General features: G+C 57.0%; 1 protein-coding gene across 1 annotated transcript; it reads right to left on the bottom strand.

Annotated features, from left to right (window-relative positions):
• Positions 1-13431: 13431 nt before the first annotated feature.
• Positions 13432-19409, bottom strand: LOC308558685 (gametogenetin-binding protein 1-like; the record flags this gene model as incomplete). The annotated part of the gene is made up of 6 exons (XM_081140599.1): positions 13432-13503; positions 16375-16514; positions 17436-17583; positions 17794-17888; positions 18306-18391; positions 18949-19409. 6 exons carry the CDS (start codon positions 19407-19409, stop codon positions 13432-13434), a joined length of 1002 nt encoding a protein of 333 aa, XP_080996725.1.
• Positions 19410-19926: the final 517 nt, after the last annotated feature.

Below are 19926 nucleotides of genomic sequence, written 5' to 3'. Positions count from 1 at the left end.
AATATGTGAGGGAGTGGACAAAGCCGTCGGCGCAGCCTCCCCAGGTAGGAAGGACTGGCTGTGTTCATTCTCATTTCCCCAGGACCTCAGCCACTACTGTGGCTGTCCCTGGGCTCATGTGGTTCCCTCCACACTTCCCCTCTTATTTCCCATGGACAGATTAAAGCCTCCTTCCCTGATGTACTGGAGCAGCAACCTTGTAAATATCTTTATGAAATATTTTAACAAATAATAATATTAAATAGAAAATCGTGTATTTAAGATACAGTGAGTGCCCCGTACCTTTCCTCCAGCTTTGTCAAATCTTAACATTTTGCAAAATGTGTTTCAATATATTTTTAAGAAATGAAACCTTAAAATTCAGTCGAAGTTCCTTATGTACTCCTCCCAGAGCTAGCCACTGACCTGACAGGGTGGGTGTCGTCTCCTACAGTGATGCTGCACACATCCGACGTATCACTAGACGGTGGGTGCTGTCACCTGCAGGGCTTCACGTCTTATAGAAATGGCACCACCCTGTGTGTACCCTTCGATACATGGAGCTGCCCTGTGAAAGTCCGCTTCCTGGCCACCTCACAATCAGTTTACCCATTTTGCTGGTGACCATCAAAGCCCTATCTAAGTTTTTGCTGTCACAATGTTGCAGTAAATATCTTGCCTCTTTGTGCGTACACGTGAGTATCTCTAGGGCAGCATTGTTCAAACTATGGGTTGAGATGCATTAATTTAGAGGGTGATGGTCAGCATTTTTAATACTCAGAATTGGTTAGAAAAGATCGGCGTGCGTCAGGCACCGTGAGGGTAACTACCTGAGAGCGTGCCCGAGGCAAGTGTGTGGTAGGCGTATTCTGGAACAGGGTACCTGTCAACAAGTTGGGAAAACTCTCTTCTGGAGTGAGAATTTAGAAAGTGGAATTGCTGGGTCATCTTCCTGGAATTGACAAATGTTCTTCAAAGCGACCCTCCTAACTCCCCCTCTCGCCAGCCGCTAGGAGTGTGCCCCCTGAACCGCGCGCCCTTACCAACACTTGGTGTTGTCCGGGTTTTTAACGTGGGATGTCTTTTTCCCCACTAGCAGAGAATGCAACATGGGCCATCTTGAACTGTAGTGACCTCTCTCCCCTTGGCCCTCCCCTGTAGGCCCTGAGCTCCCTGATGGCCTGGGAGGCTGCATGCGCTTCACTCTGTGTCTCCAGGCCAGACCGGGCATGTTACAGATGCTTAATAAATCTGAGTGGGACTGAACTGTCAAAGGGAAAGAGGGTGAGGAAAGTACATAAATTATATCAGGAGATAGAGGGATACTGTGGGAGTCCCAGCTTGGGCGTCAGGCACCTGGGTCCCCTAAGTGGGAAGCGGGGAACTTCCAGAAGTTTCTCCTTTCTCAGTTGGAAAGGAGAAACTGACGGGCCCCACCCTTTCTGCATGGCTTGAGTGGTGTACTGTTAAGCTGGGGCCAAGTTTAGGCCCAGGAATGAGGCTACCACCATCCCCATGGCAACCTGGTCTGGTCCAGGCAGGCCCCAACTCATGGCTGGGTGTCTGGGAGAACCCAGCAGCCCTACCTCCACAAAGGGAGCCTCTCCTAGAGGGAAAACAGAGGGAATGGGAGCTCTGGTCAGACGTCCCAAACTCAGACTCCCAGGAAGCCAGCGCTTGCAGGGACCTCTAGAAAGGGCAACTGAGGGGCAGGGGCTGGATTGGGGGAAGATGCTTTTTACCATCTCTCTTATTTAAACATTTAAATATTGTACTATGCAGATATACAACCTATAACCAAAAAAAGTAAGAATAAAGATGTTTACAGCACCGCCCTCAAGCTCCAAGAGCCAGCAGGGAAACCTCCAGGTTTCCAGTCTCCATCCAGCCTGGGCCTGAGCAGGTGAGGAAAGGGAGGGGCTGCTGCTCAGACCCTCTCCCTGAACCCAGAAGAAAACACTGTGTGTGCGGGGAGTGGGGTGTGTATAAGACTGAATTGGAGTGTGAGGAGGGGCTTCCTGCACCAGCGTGCTCCCCACACCACCACAACTGCCGTCCGGAGGCTTACTCTCAGCTCGCTGGGTGACTGCACAAGGTCAGTCTCTGGTCTCAGGTTCTTCCTCGTAAACAGAGTTCCCATCACCTTCCCAGATTTCAACCTTGGCTCTGACTATTCGTTAAGTTTCCTCTGGCCCTCCCCAACTGGGACTGCTGGGAGGGCAGAACTCACGCCCAACGTGCCATCTCTCAGTTTGGGGCAGGTAACAAACTGGGAGTTCTCCAGGCCTTTTCTGCCCCTCACTCCTGACAGCCGCAGAGCCCGATCCGTGGGGCGGAGTCAGGCCAGGACTGACTCAGAGCAGCAGCCACCCAGCCGGGTCACCCGCTGTGGGTGGGGTGCCAGCCCGGGCCCGCTGGGGTTCCCAGAGAATTCCTTCCCCATGCCATAAGCAGCCCTGGGCAGGCACCACAGCCCACGGTAACCACTTAGCACAGCCGGGCCTGCTGCCCCAGGAGCCTTCGCTCACACTCACAAACTCCCTCCCTCACACGCTCTCTCTCCCTCCCACACTCCCTCCCACACACTCACACTCATTCACACTCATTCACTCATATTCACTTACACACTCTCAGTCCTATGCTCACTCACACTCACACTCACACACATTCACTCACACTCACACATACACGTGTACTCTCACACACTCATTCTCACCCCTATACTCACACTCATTCACACTCTCACTTGCGTACTCTTTTCACACACACACATACACACTCACACACTCTCACTCCTATACTCACACTCACATTCACACTTACTTGCATACTCTTTTTCACACTCACACACTCACTCTCACTCCTAATACTCACACTCACTAACACTCACATTCATTCACACACACACTTTCACACACACTCACATTCCCTCCCACGCTCACACTCACACACTCTTATCCACAATCACACACACTCACCCTCTCGGAGCCTGGAAGGAGACAGACCTGTTGTGTTGACCTCCACCCATCCCCGTGCATCGGTCATCAATGCCACGTCTATCAGTTTCACCGAACCCAGGCAAGGGACAGGAGAGGAAGCCCAGGAGTGTGCTCAGCTGAGCCTCACAGGTGGTCCTGGCTGGTGGAGGAAGAGATGCAATAATCTGCTGCTGGGATACCCTCTGGTCACAGAAGGTGGCGTCCCCTCCCCCTTCGAACCCCGTCCTCTTGAGAGAGAAGCCCCTGGCTGTGGAGTCCTGAAACCAAGGGCCCTGCTTCTGGTCCTGCCCCTCTTCTGCCCTGCAGTGCTGGCTGGCAGGGAAGGTGTGACCCTTCCCGGCACCTTCACAGTTACTGAAAAGTCAAGTCCCAGAGCAAGGCCACTGAATCCTGCTCCGCCACTGGCCAGCTGTCCTGAGAAGCTGCCCAGGCTCTCGGCCCTCAGTATTCGGTGTGAAAAATAAGAATACAGAACTGTATTAGTGGGACCCTGGCAGGAACCCAGCAGCACATCCCCGCGGGTTAATGAATGGACGGACTTGCAGAGGTGTGGGCAGGGCTAAGGGCCTGGGCCAAGCAGCTGCAGGGCCAGTACCGCCCCAGCCTGAAAAGGAAACGGAGGGAACAGACACCCGCACCTCTCTCCTCCTCTTCCCGGTGCCTCGCGTTGGCTCAGAGGGCAGGGGAGCCCGGGAATTCAGGCCACGGAGGCCGCCTCCCAGGCCACAGAGCCAGCACAGAAGAGAGGGCAGTGGACCTGGAGGGCTGAATGGAGAACATCTAGCATGAGTAACTACTTTGTAAAAACACTCGGCTCAGTCAGCAAATATTCTCTGTAATTGTCTTTGTTTTCCTAGTCTTCAGGGTTCTCAGTAAAGAGAAGTACTTGAGCCCTGGCTGATGTGGCTCGGTTGACTGAGCATTTTCCTGAGCAACAAAAGGTTGACTGTTCGATTCCTGGTCAGGGCACACGCCCGGGTTGTGGGCTCCATCCCGGTAGGGGGCGTGCAGGAGGCAGCCGATCAGTCACTCTCTCATCATTGATGTTTCTATCTCTCTCCCTCCCTCTCCCTTCCTCCCTCTAAAATCAATAAAGACATATTTTTTAAAAAAGAAAGAAAGAAAAGAAATGACAATTTAATGGTGGAGTTTCATTTTATAGGACAGCCAAGGGAGAGACATGTTTGACACAGAAGATTTTATTCAGTTCTCCACAAATCAGGCCTCCGAGCCCCCTCCCCAAACGAATAATCAGTTTTTGAGTGCCAGTTGCACGCACTGGCCAGGAGGGTAAGGGGGCTGGGCTGGGCTGCACAACCCCCTGCATTCTGTGTCTGAACTGGAAAGCAGTGGAGGTTACAGCGGGGGCTGTTTAATTAGTTTCCGGTTGCCTTGTGAGGTCACCCCATCCTGATGTCCAGGTCAGGACCTTGGCAGGACCCCCAAGAAGACAGGAGGCCTCAGGCAATTCCTTCTCTTTCCAGACTCGGGAGAGGGGCCCCGCAGCATGAGCGAAGCTGCCAGGCCTCCGTGAGAGTGCCCGGTCTCCACACCTCCCTGTCAACAGGAAGACAGGTGGGGGCGGGGCGAACAGCCCTGGGATCCTTTTGGGAAAGGGACCAGTGTGAAAACTGTCCCTGAGGCCAGGGCCAGGGCCAGGGCCAGGCAGGAGCAGCCTTTGTCTGGCAGGAAACAACAGGATGACACCAAGTGCACCTGGGCTGGGCCCTGGCCTCCAGCTGTGTCCCACACCCACCTTGGCAGGACTGAGGCCCTACGAGCTGGCCTTTGCCCCAGCTGTCCAGCCAAAGCTCGAAATGGCCAGAATAAAGGGGTTCAGCCACCAAGCAGGACCTGCTCCCACACCAGGTTTGCCAGATTCCGTTTCTGGAACATTCAGAAGGAAGAGGTCATGCAGCAATGGGTGTGCCATGCCCTTCCAGGAGGGCAGGGAGGGGTCGTAGCCAAGGCACTCTGGAGGGAAGAGAGAAAGGGCTGCTGTTTGCCCTGGAGCTGAGCAGACACTGGAGCCCTTGTCCTGGGGCAGCCGGGAGGCTGCTGGCCAGATGGATAGCAGCGGGGGAGAGGAGGGAATCCTGGGCTGAGCAGCCAGCCTCTCCCCCAGCCGCCCCTCCCATCACCTCCCCCCAGATCCTGGAGAGGAAGACAGGAGCCATGCTGAGGCCTGGTGAGGTGCAGCCCCCACTCCTGCCCAGATAGCAGAGCCTCTGCAGGCAGCCTGTGAAGGCTCAGAAGCACCTTAAGGTGCTGAGCAAGGTGCTGCCTTCCCGAGTCCTGGATACCGCAGAAACCCTCTGGGTCTGGGCCTTCAATGCTGGGCTGCTTTTCTCTGGAAGGGGTGCTCTGATCTAAGAGAACAAACCCAGCCTCGCACCTTGGGGGGCTAGCAGTCTGGTGAGGAGATCTGCATCCAGCCACTTGAGAAACATTGACAGTCTGTGCTGTGTGCAGGGCCCTACACGGGGCAGTAGGGTGAGGGCTCCCTGAGGGCCAACGCACCCTGGTCACCATGGCCGGGCCGGACCCCTGCCCCTCAGCAGGCCTTCCCCGGCCCAGCTGAACCTCAGCAGCTCCTTTGGTTGGCACTGCCATCATTCTACACCCTCTTTCTAAGTGTAGCCACTGCCAGAGCGGCCCCCAGCACATCAGCCCTCAGAGCAGAGAGGAACAGTCCTCAAGGCAAGGCAGCTGGGGCTGGAGCCAGGAGGGGAAGCAGTCATGATCGGCCATCGCCCACACCTGCTGCCCATCCCTAGGTGATGCTACGCCTGCATTAGGGCACTTAGTCTGGCCTCATCCTTGCCATTTTACAGATGAGGAAACTGAGGCTCTCAGGGCTGTGGGGACCTGACTGCAATCAAACAGCAAATGGATCGCTCCCGGTCTATAGACGGGAAACACACTCAGCCATCTAGCAGGTCAGTGGAGCTGGTACAGCTAGCCATGTGTCCCTATTTTGCAGATAAGGAAAGCTCGGAGGGGGTGGTGGTGAAGGAATTTGCTCAATGTCACACAGCTAGTAAGTGACAGAGGTGGGCCTCACACTCATGCCTGCCTGACCCCAGGGCCTGCAGGCTCCATCTTCACTCTGCAGAGGGTCACAACCAGGGAACCTGGGAGGGTCTCTGCTCACTCAGGAGTTAGGCCGGGCAGAGGGCTCCTCCTCAGTGGTGGCTGGGAGGAGCCTCCCAGGTGGGACAGGGACTCCACCCAGGCCTGTGGCTCCAGCTGTCCCCATCAGCTGCCACCTAGATCTTTCCTCTGACTGAATCCTCCGGCTCCCTCCATCCTGAGCCAGGTGGGCCTCCACACCCAGGATGGGTTCTGCCCCTGCCACAGCCTGTGGGCCACACACAGCTGCACCTGCCCTGACTCCAGTGCCAACCCTGACTCATTAGCCCCCTCTCTGTCAGAGGGTAGACAGCAGGGAGGGCCACCAGGCTGTCCAGGACAGGACATTCGGGGCTTGGTAAACAAGGGTTGGGGAGTTCTTCAGCAGAATATTCCAGGCTGCCTGAGTAAAAATCCAAATTCGGGATCTAGACTTACTAACTCCCTTAGGCTTGTCCAGCTCCCTCCCTCAGGGTCTGAGTGCTGTGCTCCCAGTAGGAAGGTTGCCTCTAGAACCTGTTCAGACCTCCCGCCAGGACCACACCCCCAGCTCACAGCACGTTTCCATTCACACCAGTAAGAGTTAGCTCCCAGGGCACACTGCGGCAGACCCTTTCCGCGGCTGTGGACTCAGTCTTCACGCAGCCCTATGAGAGGGCTGCTGTTCCTATGTCCGCTTGACAGATGAGGAAACCATGGCCCAGGGACTTTCCTGGGGCTCTCCCTCTTTCCCAGAGTCTGTTCGCTCTTCAAGGCTTGGCTAAGGTGCCCTCCATCCCGCAGGGTCCTGCCAAAGGCCTCTGCTCTTCCCAAGCCCAGGCTCTCCAGGCCGACCTGCCACTTTCTAGCTCTTGGCCTTGAACAAAGGACTTCCTAACGCCTCAGTTTCCTTTTCTGTTAGATGGGGCTAATGCAGTACCAGCCATAGATCATGGTGAGTATTCAGCAAGATAGCAGACATCACGCCCACACCCGTTCCCTGGCACTGAGCAGGTGCTCCCCAGAAGCCCTGGCATGGCTATGTCTACCACATGGACTCTGATGGGCACCCCGGATATGACTCCCAGGCCCAACTATAAGCTCACTGAGGACTCATCCTCATTTCTGAGTTTAGTTTGGGTTCCCCAGGATGCAGATCCTGAGACAAAGATTCAAGGACACCTACATTAATGGAGGCGAGCACAGTAAATGCCAGCCAAGGAGTAGAGAAGTGAGTCAAGGAAGGGACAGGTGTCAATAACGGATGTCCACCCAGTTACCACTGGGGGTGATTGGAGCCCAGTCCCTTTGGGGAGCTGGGGAGCTGGGTCAGTCTCTGATGTGCTCTCCCCACTCCAGTCAGTAGTCCTAGTATCAACTCAAACCCCAGCCACATCCAAAGCCCAGCTTCCCACGGCTCTGTGCTCTGGCGACAGGCTATCCTGTCCTTGCCCCGCTCCAGCCCCGCTCAGCCAATAGACTGGGGGATGGGGGGCCAGGCTTTGGAAACATAGGGTGCCAGGGGCTGAGGATAGGGCCTGACTGAGGGCCGGCCTGGGCACAGAAGTGGGCACTAGGGACACCCTAGTCCTGGCTAAGCAGAAGGGACCAGGGTGGAGGTGCCACCTAGCAGCTCATCTGTCAGGTGCTTGGCTGGTCACTGCCACCTGGGTAAGCCAAGTACTTCCTGGGGGCAGGGGGCCAGCTCCCCTTTTGAATTCTCAGAGCCCAGGCAGCCGCTCTAGGCTTTGGGTCCAGTCCAGGAGGGCTTAGCCTTGGACACAAGGTGGGAAGGGAACCAAGAGAAGAATAGGAAAGGTGTGGAGCAGTGTTTTGATTACTATTTCTGCAAAACAAGTTATCCCGAACTCAGTAGTGTGGAGCTATCTCCATTTTATTTTGCTCAGTTATAAGGGTCAAGAACTGGGGAAGGGCCTGGCTAGGCAGCTCTCACTGGGGTCTCATGGGATTGCTGTCAGATGTTGGCTGGGGCTGGAGTCGTCTGGAAGGCTCTGCGGAGCTCCCTCCGAGGCTGGCAGGCGGTGCGGGATGCGTGGGGTGCGGGGCTGTGGAGAAGAGCAGCGCTGCAGCCTCCCAGCTTGGCCTGCGCAGGGCAGTCTGCGTGGGGTGGGCTTAACCGGAGCAAGCGTTCTAAGAGAAGCACGTGGGGCCTGTGTGGCCTTTTATAACTTGGCCTCCACAGTCACCTAGTGTCACTGCCGCAGTCCTTCGTCGATGGAGGCCATCACAGCCCTCCCAGATTCCAGAGAGAAAGACAAAACCCCCACCCCTCCCCGGCTGGGCCAAGTTTTTAAATCGTATTGAGCCCTTTCAGACCTAGAGACAAAGCCCCCGGGGCTGCTTTCACGGTGTGCTGACTGCCCTGGGCAGGGGAGAGCGGGTCCCATTGTCCCCCAGCCCCCGAGCTGTGAGGAGGAGGCAGTGTGGGAGCTGAGCTCTACGGAATGGGTAGGGGCAGTTGAGGGCAGCGGGAAGACTGGCAGTGATGGGCAGAGGTCTGAGAGGACCGGGAAGCAGTGGCTGGGATTCGGGCCCCAGCAGGGTCACTGAGAATGCAAGTGTGAAGAGGGATGGATGGCAGGGAGCAAAGGGTTAAACGTGAGGAGGTGGACTGAACAAGCAGGCCCAGAAAGGAAGAGTCCAGGGTGGTCCTGTCTTGGGCAGAGGGGTGGAAAGTGGGGTCATGGTGCAGACTGTCCCACTAGCAAATGTGGCCTCTCCCTTTCCTTCACCTGTCAAATCCCTCCTCCTGCTCCTGCAAGCCCAAATCACAAATGGTGCCTCCTCCTTGAAGCCTGAGGGATTCCTCCCTGCTGGAATTACTTGCTCCCTCCTCTGCAGTCTCCAAACCTGTGTTACAGCAACATCATCATCTGATTTTTACTCAGAGTCTGTTGTTACCTCACACCCCCAACTGTGAATTTCAGAAGAGAGATGTCTTTGATCCTTGGTGTATGGGCAGATTAAATCAGCAGAGCCCAGGCTCCAGCCTGGGCCCTCCCAGGGCTGCAGGGAAAAGAAACACCCCACGGTTCAGTGGCTCCCAGATGGTGGCCCAGCCTATCATCAGCATGGTGGGGCTGTCCTGGCCAGGAAGCATTTGCTGTGCATCAGTGAGCACACGCCCTGCTGGTACCAACCACCTCCTGCCCACTTGCCTTCAATGGGACCTTCCTGGGCCCCAGGCCCCAAGGTTGCCCTCTCCAGCCTCTGGGACAGAGGTGGGAGACTCCACTGCACAGAGGTGCAAGGGATGCTCCCTGGTGCTGAAGACACCCCTAGCAACCCAGGACCCTCTCTATAATATAACAGCAGCCAGTGCGGTGACCTCCCACACAACTCCAGCAGCCTCTGAAGTGGCCTCCCTGCTTTGCCCCACCCCCTGCAGTCTCTTCCCCACTCAGCAGCCAAGAGAGACTTTTTTAAAATTTATTTTCTTAGGGGTGGAGAGAGAGAGAGACATTGATTTGTTGTTCCACTTATTTCTGCATTCATTGGTTGATTCTTGTATGTGCCCCGACCAGGGACGGAACTGGCAACCGTGGCGTATCAGGAAACGCTCTAACGAATTGAGCTACGCAGCCAGGGCCAAGAGAGACTTTTAGAATGTAAACCACATTGTGTCACACCTCACTGGTAAAATAACCCCTCAAAAACCCAGATCAGCAAAGTGCACGATCTCCTCCTTCCTTCCTGACCTCCCCTCCCACTCACTCCCTTCCAGCCACACAGGTCTTCTTCCTGTTCCTCAGCTGCCACGCACCAGGTGCTCCTGCCACAGGGCATTTGCACTGCTGAGCACTCTGCTGTTAGGCCCTTCCCCACGGCCCTCCGCTCCCTCCCTCACTTCCCGTGGTCCTGCTAGCACGCGGCCTCCTCAGAGGCCTTCCCCATCCCATCACTCTGTCTAAAACAGCGCTCCATTAGCCTGCCTCCTCTTTCTGCACAGTACTTGTCACTCCCTGATATCTTATGGTTATTATTTATCCTGCTGGCAAGAATAAATGCTCAGCCCCAGCCAATTTGGCTCAGTGGTTAGAGCATCGGCCCTCAGACTGAAGGGTCCTGGGTTTGACTCCGGCCAAGGGCATGTACCTCGGTTGCAGGTTTGATCCCCGGCCCCGGTCAGAGCTAGTGTGGGAGGCAACCAACTGATGTGTCTCTCTCACATTGATGTTTCTCTCTCTCTCTCTCCCCCTACCACTCTCTCTGAAAAGCAATGGAAAAAATATTCTCAGGTGAAGATAAAAAATAAATATAATAATAATAATAAATGCTCAAAGAAGTGAAGATTTTGTGTTTTGTTCACTGCTCTATTTCTCAGTGCCTAGAATAGGAATGGGGTGTAGTAGATGCTTAATAAATACTTGCTCTGTGTAGCCCTGGCCGGTTTGGGTCAGTGGTTAGAGCGTCAGCCCACGGACTGAAGAGTCCCGGGTTTGACTCTGGCCAAGGGCATGTACCTTGGTTGCAGGTTTGATCCCCGGCCCCAGTCAGGGCGAGTGTGGGAGGCAGCCAATCGATGTTTCTCTCCCACATCCATATCTCTCTCTCTCACCTCCTCCTCCTTCCACTCTCTCTGAAAAGCAATGGAAAAAATATCCTCAGGTGAAGATTAAAAAATAAATAAATAAATACCATGGGAAAATAAATAAATGAATAAATGAAAAAGTACTTGCTCTATGCCAAACAGCGCTTCCTTCAGCCCACAGGAGCCGTGATTCTCCCGTAGGAACTGAGATTCAGAGAGGCGTGGGCTGTCGGTGACTCGAGCCCAGTCCCTCCCCTCCGCCTGTCTGCTCTCCATCTCATTTCCCACCTGCAAAATAGTACCCCTGGTCCTGCCCCCCCCAGGCAAGACTGACAACTGCTGACCCTAAACAGAGCCGGAGGTGGCACCTTCCTCAAAGGTCCTGCCCAGAAGCCCACGGGGAGGCAGCTCCCACTGTCCCCAGCAGGCGGGCCCAGCTTTGGCCCTGCCCACATTTCCCTGGAAGCCCCCACCATGCCCCCACCCCGCTGGATTTTTTTCAGCTAACATCCTCAGAATGGATATGGGGACTGCTTTCTGGCCTCTCTCCCCCCAGAGGCACAGTGAGAAAGACAGAGGCGGCGCAGAGTGAGGAGGGGAGGCCGTTCCATGGCACGAGCACAGCTGGACCCTCGAGCTCGGTCCAGCTCCACCTGGGCCCCACAGCAACTGTCCCCTGAAGCCCCCTCAGACTGTCTGACCCACCCCACCCCGTGCCCCACAGTGACAGGCCCTTCCCTTCCCCGGGCAACCCTTTTCCCCGTCTGGGGCAGGGCACAGCGCGGCCTCCTGTCCAGCCCGCCTTGTCCTATATAGGCCCTCAGCTCTGGCCGCACGGCCCACTGGACATTGTCGCCTTGCTGCCGCCCGGACAAGCCTGGAACCTAACCCTTAACAAACTCGATGGAACGATGCAGCTCTCAGCCTCCTGCCATCTCCCTCGGTCCTGAGAAATTCTATGTAACAGAGAGAATCGAGGGAGTGGAGAAAGACAGATACCTACAGAGGTGGAGGAAGGTGGGGAGTGGGAAACCGGGAGGGCGGCGAGGCTTGGCGAGTTCTGACCTATGGCTGGACTCACACCCACAGCCTGACCAGGGCCACTGCTGGCCCAGTTGGCCATTTAAGCCAGTTAGAGAGTGGCACCCTCACACCCTGAGCCAGGTGCCCAGTGCAGGGCCCAACCTGCACAGCAGGGCATGGCAGCCCCCGCCTGGCTGGCTGTGCACCCAGGAGGGGATGGCATCTTTAAATGCCACCCACTCCTCAGGTCTGACCCACAGATGCTCTGTGGTTCCCTCGAAGCCTTTCAGAAATGCAGGTCCTCTCCCGGTGGTGTGAGCCTGAGCCCAGCCCTCTGAGCTTGCCCCCCGGGCCTTCCCCCACAGCACATCCTAAGGCCCTGTCACCACTGCCTTTGCCACCCACCCACAGAGACCAGCCTAGGACCCTGACCGTCTGGGAAAGCCCCCCCCACAGACCTGTGCCAGCCACGCCTCGCAGCCGACTGACCCTCCTTTCACTAGGTCAGGGAAGCTGGTGGGGGTGGACGGGGAGGCGACACAACCCTCACTTGAAATAAGGAGCAGAGTCTCCCTTCCCGAGCCAAGGGCTCTGCCCTTCACTCCTCATAGCCTGAGCGTGAGAGGGGCCTGGCCTACCCTCACGCATTGTGGTGCCGGCTGGCCCGACCCAGGACGACGGGAGGGGATGAAGCTCTGTCCTGTTGTGCTCTGGGCCCCAGAATTCCCCCACTCCAGTGGGCGCAGCTGGCACCAGGTTTGGGGGCTATCAGAAAGGGAAAGGAGACGTATCCTTATGGGGTCCATGCAGGGGAGAGCGGGGGTCTAGGTGCAACCGGGGAGTCCACAGGCTGCCCTCCAAGGCCCTCACCCTTTCCAACAGCCAAAACTCTCAGAGGAAATAATTAGGACACAGGCGAGTCATATGGTCACAAGGCTGCTTCCTGGCTGACTCAGGGGGCAGTCCAGATGGACCCTGCCACCAGCCTCTGGCTCCGAGGCTGAGTCAGGGGTTCCAGGGGCCCAGGAGAAAGCCCCCAGCCGGCTCGTGGACCACCTGCCCTCTCCATGGCTGGGGGATGGGAGGCGGGGACTCCCACCTTCACAGGCTGGGCTGGGCAGGAGGCCAGTCACTGCGACCTCCCTACCCCCACCCTAAGCATGTGCCATCCACCCAACAAGCAGCTGTTATCAAACACGCAATTAAGAGAGGCCGCCACGTTCTGATACTGAACTTCAGCTCTGCAACAGGCCTCAGAATAGACGAGGGGTGGGGGCTGCCCACGGAAAAAGCCTGGCCAGCGGTCTGTAAAGCTGGGGTAAGATGAGCTCTCTCGCATGCACACTGGAGCCTCAGAGCCTGGACCACAAGGCGGGGAAGGAACCTGGTCCTACCCAGAGCCAACAGCACCTCCAGACAACAGCATCTCCTGGTGTCCAAAGCTGGCGGCCTTCCCTCCCTCCCGTCGGATCTGGATCTCCCCCTGACGTGTGCCCCTTCATGGCGGGTCAGGACACCGCACCGTGAGCCTCCAGCTCCAGCCCACCCCTGCCGCTGGCATCACAGAGGGTTGGGTCTTCTAGATGTCAGGGCCCCCTCTACCCGGGACCCCCCGGAGGCGCCGGCTGAGTGTGGCAGAGTGGGCTGCAACCAGGAGCAGCAGGATGGGGCCCGTCTCTATGCAGCCCAGGGACCCCTCACCTGCCCCAGCCCATCCCGAGGCGGTCCCCACGCTCCTGGGGCTGCTTTCCTGGCTTTGTCCCCGCGCTAGCGGGGCAGGAACTTCCTGCTGGAGAATTCCCGGATCTTCCCTGTGAGGCCGCAAGCCAGGCCTGGTAACTTAGGCGGGAGGGAGTCAGGGACACTGGTGCAGCCAGGGGCAGGCCTGGGCCAGGGTTGTCCCCACCCCTGGTCAGGTGCACAAGCGCCCACCCTCCGGCTCAGACACCCTGCTGTCCCCTCCCCCCCGCAGCCCAGGGCTCTGCAGCCCCACAGGCACAGACTGGGAGCTAGACTGAGACCCCAGGTAACTGAGCTTGTTCGGGTTGAAGATGAGGGGCAGGACCCGCAGACAGGCAGCCCGGAGACCAGAGTCAAACGGTTTTATTAATAACATCGCAGCCAGAGTCTGATTGGTGGGGACAGTTTGCTGGTCAGGCACACCCTGCAGGCACATGGACACCATTTATCTCAAGACCCCCTGGCCCCAGGCACTCTTTGGATGTTTCCTGAGAAGGGGGCTCCCTCCCTGCGCTGGCTCCAGGGATGGGGGCAGGGCCCCGCTGGCACCGCCTCACTCACTGCGGAGGCCAGTTTCCCATCTCATCCATCTCCTCCAGGAGCAGGCGCTGGGGGCAGAAGTGGGTGAAAGAAGATGCTTCGGCAACTTTGGGTTCTTGCCTCCTAGAGGGCCCCCCTCCCCCTCCCAGAACCTCCCCACATACCGCCCAGAGACAAGCACCCTGAGGGCACCTTTTCTAAACCCTCCCCCATGTCCCACAGCCAACCCAGACCCACCAACCCTGAGCCACCTCCCTCCCATAAAATGGAGGGACCTTTCTCGCTCCAACTTGGGGGGTTTCTTCAAAGCCCCAGGAGTCCGGCACCCCAGCCAAGCCCTCCCTGTCCTCACCTCTGTGCTGGACACCACACCAAGGGGCCTCTGCACCCTTCTTTCCAGCCTAGAGTGGTGCATCAGCTGCCTCAGCGCCCCTCTCCCAGGCCCCCAGCACTCCCCAAAGGCTGAGGGGCTTCCTTCCCCCTCAGCTTGGCATCCCTGAGGGCAGATAAGAAGAGCTCGGGTGGTAAAGAGGACAGGACCTCTGAAACACCCACAAGAGGAAGGCATTCCTGAGGCAGCTGTGTCCCCAAAGTGAGGACTGAGCTGGGCCCCCCACTAGCCACCACCCAGAAATTCCCTAGGACCCCCCCCCATTCTGCTCAGGCTTCCCCAGGACTGTGGCCCCTGCGGTAGGGGACAGGCTAGCTCGGGGTGGTTCTGGGGAGGAGAGGAGGAAAGGGAAAAGGGAAAAGGCAACAGCAAGGGGCCCTGCCGGAGCTGACTCCGTGTGGGCTGGGAGGCGGTGGCTCAGCCCTGTCCCCAGAGCACAGGGGGGCCTCTGGCATGGGCACGCAGGCTCAGGACAGGCCGCCCCTCTGCCTGGCGGGCCTGTACTCCTGGCAGTCAGACCCCCACAGAGGGAGTCATCCCCTAAGAGTGGGGTGCCCTGTGCAGGGGAGGATTAGACACGTTTCATCTCCAACAGGCCCGTGCACAGGCAAAGCCCCAGCCTACATTCCGCCACCGAGCAAGTCAGTGCCGAGCTGGGACTAGGGCTAAAGGCCAGCTCTGAACCCTATGCTGGCTCACTCTTTTTTTCTTTTCTTTCTTCTATTAAATTGATTTTTAAAGAAAGAGGAGGGGGGGAGAGAGAGAGAGAAAGAGAGGGAGAGAGAGAGAGAGAGAAACATCGATTTGTTGTTCCACTTATTTCTGCATCATTGGTTGATTCTTGCATGTGCCCTGACCAGGGATTGAACTTGCAACCTTGTCATATTGGGACGACACTCTAACCAACTGAGACCCTGTGCTCTTTCCTTTGGTAAACCACACAGACCGACAGGGGCATATGTCCACTGAATGAAAGAATGAACAGAAATTAACTCAGAAATGACACCAACACGTTTTTCCACAACAGATCAAGCAATATGCACTCAGAAAAGCTGGGACAGGCCTAATGTTTACGGCTGATGTCAAGGAGGTAGACAGCCCTGGCCGGCGTGGCTCAGTGGTTAGAGCGTCGGCCTGCAGACTGAAGAGTCTCGGGTTTGATTCCAGGTCAAGGGCACATGCCTTGGTTGCAGGTTTAATCCCCGGCCCCAGGAAGCAATCAGTTGATGTAAGAGAGACACATCGATGGAAAAAATATCCTTGGGTGAGGATTAACAACAACAACAAAAGAAGCAACCAGTGAATGCATAAATAAGTGGAGCAACAAGTCTCTCTCCCCCTTCCTCTCGCTAAAATAGGCCTGGCTGGTGTGGCTCAGTGGTTGAGCATCGACCCAGGAACCAAGAGGTCACGGGTTGCTGGCTCAATCTCCAGTAGGGGGTGTGCAATGATGTTTCTCTCTCATCGATGTTTCTATGTCTCTATCCCTCTCTATCAAAAAGTCAATAAAAACATATTTAAAATAAACAAATAAACAAATAAACAAATTAAAAAAATTTTTTTAAAGGAGGGCTGGTAGTGGGTGGTTTGTGGTGTGACCCAGCGGGGAAACTGCCCAGAACCTATGTGTGTTTGTGGGGGGTAGGATATGGGTGTGAAGGGAGGAAAAATAGAAAATGAACAACATTATGTGAGCTACAAATGTGCTGGAAAGCCTTAAAGCCACCTAAACAAGTCCCCTCATGTACAGATGAAGAAACTGAGGCCCAGAGAGGAAAAAGGGCTTGCCCAAGGCCACACAGAAAGTGAATGACAAACTTAAGCCTCAAAAGTGGATATTTGGACTCTGGGTCAAATGCGAGATGGAGACTGATGGAGAAGTGTGTGTGCGCAGGGGTCAGGGTTGTACTCTCAGAAATACTACCAAGAAGGGATTGAGCCTCCCCTACCCAGGCTGGGGGGGGGGGGGGAGCCAGGGCGGGCTGGTGGCATGGGAGGCTTCTCGCCCCATCGCCAGTATCCTCGGCGGGGCGGCATACCCGGTCACCCTCAGTGCCTGCCACCTCCAGGGTGATCTCTGGCTGGACCAGTGGCTCCCGGCCCTCATGGCTGCACGTCTTCCGGAGGCGGGACTCCTGCTGGGCTACCAGCAACTTCTTTAACTCTGAGTCCACAAAACCTGCGAGCCAGAGAGATGGGCAAGGGAGAGGCGGGCGTGGGGTGGAGAAAGCTCCTAGAGGTAGGAGGAAGAGGCGGCGGGTCTGGCTCTCCAAGCCTCATCCTGGCCCTGTGCAGTCCCCCGTCACCCCAGCCACAGTGCTTTCTTCATCCATTACCTGGAGCCGGCCAGACACCACCTCTCCACTGCCCTGCTTTCCCCAAGAAACTCGCTTTCCATGGGCCTCCTCCTGAAGCATGAGTGTGAGTCTCACTACCTCTTGGGGAGACCATGCGAGGGGCAGATACCTGCTCTTCCTCCAGCCACCAACTCAAGATCATGGATCTGGAACCATCCAAACTGCCTGGATTCGAGTCCCGGCTCTGCCACTTACTAGCTGTGTGATCTTGGGAGAGTTACTTAACCTCTCTGTGCCTAGTTTCCTCACTGTGAAGCGGAGCGTATAAGACGACCTACCTCAGACTCCAGTACATTATTTTGTGAAAAGCGCTTAGGAAAGGATATAACCCAGAGAAATGGTTATGTAAATGTCAACAATGATTTTAGATTATCGCGTCCCTGACTGTCTCCTAACCTGCCCTCAGGGACGCCCTCTGGGGCGCTGTCAGCCTTGCACACATGATGGAAAACCAGAGATGGAGGTGGCCGCTGAAAAAGAATTCCAGCCAGGAGAGGGCGGTGCTCTAGGAGCCCCAGCCCCAGTCACAGCCGTCACCTGCCGTCTCCCAAACCCTGGGGCAGGGGGGCCCGGCTAGGGGAGCCCCCTCCCGCCCAGCCACGCTGCCCGCCCCCCGACCGTGCGCCGTCTTATGTCCTATGGTACCACCTGGTGGTAAGAACTGGTATCACACCCACTAGCCTTCAGCCGCAGTAGCTCCCAGGGCCTGGGCGCGTTGGAAGGGGAGGTGGGGCACCACTTACCCGCGGCATCCGTTGGCCTGAATGTCTTTTGCAGCGGCGACTGGAAGGTGACAACGCCTGGGACACAGAGCTTGAATGAGCTGTCCTCTTCTTCCGTTTCCTCTTCCGCGCCTTCTTCCTTGTGGGGTAAGCCTTCCTTGAGAGGAAACTGAAGGCGGGCCAGGCCGCTGAGCAGGTGAGAAGGCCCCAAGCCTTCAGCTCCACCCCCACATAAAACAGAAAGCAGGAGGTAAAGCTCCCAAGAGGTTAAGAAAGAGGACTGCTCCGCCTGGGCCAAGCCACATATCCTGGGGCCCAGCCAGCCGTGGGGCGCCCGCCCTGGCCTCCCCCGCCACTCCCCCAGCGTGGCCCCACAGACCTTGGCCATGGTCAGTTTCTGAAGCTGCTTGTACAAGGTGAGGAGGTGGTTCCAGGGAGTTTCCCTCACCTTCAAAGAGGCCAGCTTGAGGTCTCCTGTGAAGGGACAGTGTCACCGACCCTCTGACAGCACTGGGGGTAGGCCAGGCCCAGGCCCTGCCGGGCAGGGACACCTGGAGGCTTGAGCTGAGGGTCAGGTTTCCTGGTTTTCTTTAGCAAACACCTACTATGTGCCAGGTGTGGTTCTGGGCACTTTAGAAAGGACATTTCATTTAATCCTTGCAACTGCCTTCTGGGATAGGTACTATTGCATTCTCACCGTACGGATGAGGGAACTGAGACAGTTTTCCATCATCACACGGTTTGGCACAGTGAAGCTGGGATTCGACCCCAGGTAGCCTGACTCCAGTATTCCTCTAGACTGTGTCCTTCCAGGCCCCGCACCCCTGCAGAGTCCTAGAAAAAGAGGGTCTATTTCTGGCCCCTCCCCACGCCTGTGGCCACCACACTCACCATCCAGTAGACACTCCTCCTCCTCCTCCTCCCTCTCGAAGGCCTCAGGGCTCTGCTTCACCTCCAGGGCTTGGGCAAAGTGGCCCCTGGTCCCAAAGCATAGTCAGGTTGGATGGCAGGTGGGGCCCAAAGATGTGGTAAAGGCCCCAGACACCCCCCCTCCCCAAGGCTCTCCCACAGGCCCTACTCAGCCCCCCACCCTCCTGCTCCCAGCAGCTCCCAGCTGAGTCCTCTGGGGGCTTCATCCTGGAGGTAGGGTGTGGGGGTGGAAACCGGGAGGGAGAGAGTGGGGAGGAAGGCAGGGTGGAGTGGGGCCCAGAAAGGAGCTGAGAAGCAGTGGCAGCCAGCCCACCCTGGCACACTCCTTTCCGGTTCCTGCCTCCATCCACAACCCCTCACCTGTGGGAGGCCCCTCATCTCTGCTTCCCCCCAACACACCCCATCTCCAGATGCCTCCTCACCCTTGATGTGTCCGTCCTTCCCCCCCAGGTGCCCTGGTGCAGCCCTCGACTCATCCAAGGACGCACATTGCTGGCACCACCCCAGGATGGGTCCTGCCATATCTTTCCCCAGCTTACATCCAGGCCTGTCTCAATGCCTCCGCCCCGGGCCCTTTCACACCACCCACAGCCCAGTCCCTTACCTGGCTGAGGTCCCTGTATCCCCGAAGGCCTCCTCTGCTGTCTCCTTCTCGACCCTCTCCCCCTTCTCCAACAGGTTGCCCAGACCCTCCTGGCTTCTTCTGGGCAGCACCCAATTTACTTCTACGCCAGGGGCCATGACACTCAGGACCTCCATGGGGAGAGTGGTCTGGGCCCCCATGTCCCCCGGCCCCCGCCCAGAGGGATCGTGCTGTGGCAGAGCCACAGAGAGGGTATGGTGCACCTTGGTGGGCAGCCTGGGTTCCTTCCCCCCCACTCCCCCTTGGCGGTCAGTCATCAAGGACACAGCATCCTGCTCTTTCGAGAGGCACTCCTCATCTCCCAACAGGGCCTTGTCAGAGCTCTTAGGGCTGCCCTTGCTCCCCACCAGGCTACGAAAAAAGCGGAACATGGAGGAGTGGCCCAAAACTCGAGATCGAGGGCTTGGAGCTGGGCTCTCCATCCTGAGAGGGACCCTGACTCAGAGGGAGGGGCCGTAGCAGCCACCCTAGGACCAACTGCTTAAGAACTGGAGGAGTTTTCAAATTAAAAGCTCCAGTTGGAAACTTCCAGGAGTTCTAGAAGGCAAAGGTCAGGCAGGTGGGAGGTGAGGGGTGATGGAGGGACATGGGGGGGTTAGCTGGGGGCAGAGAGGGCAGGGATTGGTGAGGCAGGGGCGGAGGTAGGGCGAGCCAGTGGGGGTGGTCGGTGAGGAAGCACGTGGGTGGAGAGTGGCAGAGGAGGCTGGGGGACCCATGCCCTGAGAATGGGCAAAGGGCCTTGAGGACCCGGCATACCCTCTCCACACCTGGCTGGTCCTTCGTGGCTGTGGCACTTCTGTCCTTGAGAACCATTGCCGGCAGCCAGGTAGGATGGTCCTCCCTTTCTCTCCCCTCTGGACACTCAGTTTGCACGTGTCCAGGTGGGAGCACAGACCTGTGTTTTATTTTGTTTTCCAGAGAATTCCTTTATTGAAACTT

Source organism: Miniopterus schreibersii (assembly GCF_964146895.1).
Source record: "Miniopterus schreibersii genome assembly, chromosome: 6".
Classification (NCBI taxonomy): domain Eukaryota; kingdom Metazoa; phylum Chordata; class Mammalia; order Chiroptera; family Miniopteridae; genus Miniopterus; species Miniopterus schreibersii.
This window is presented reverse-complemented; position numbering and strand designations above follow the sequence as displayed.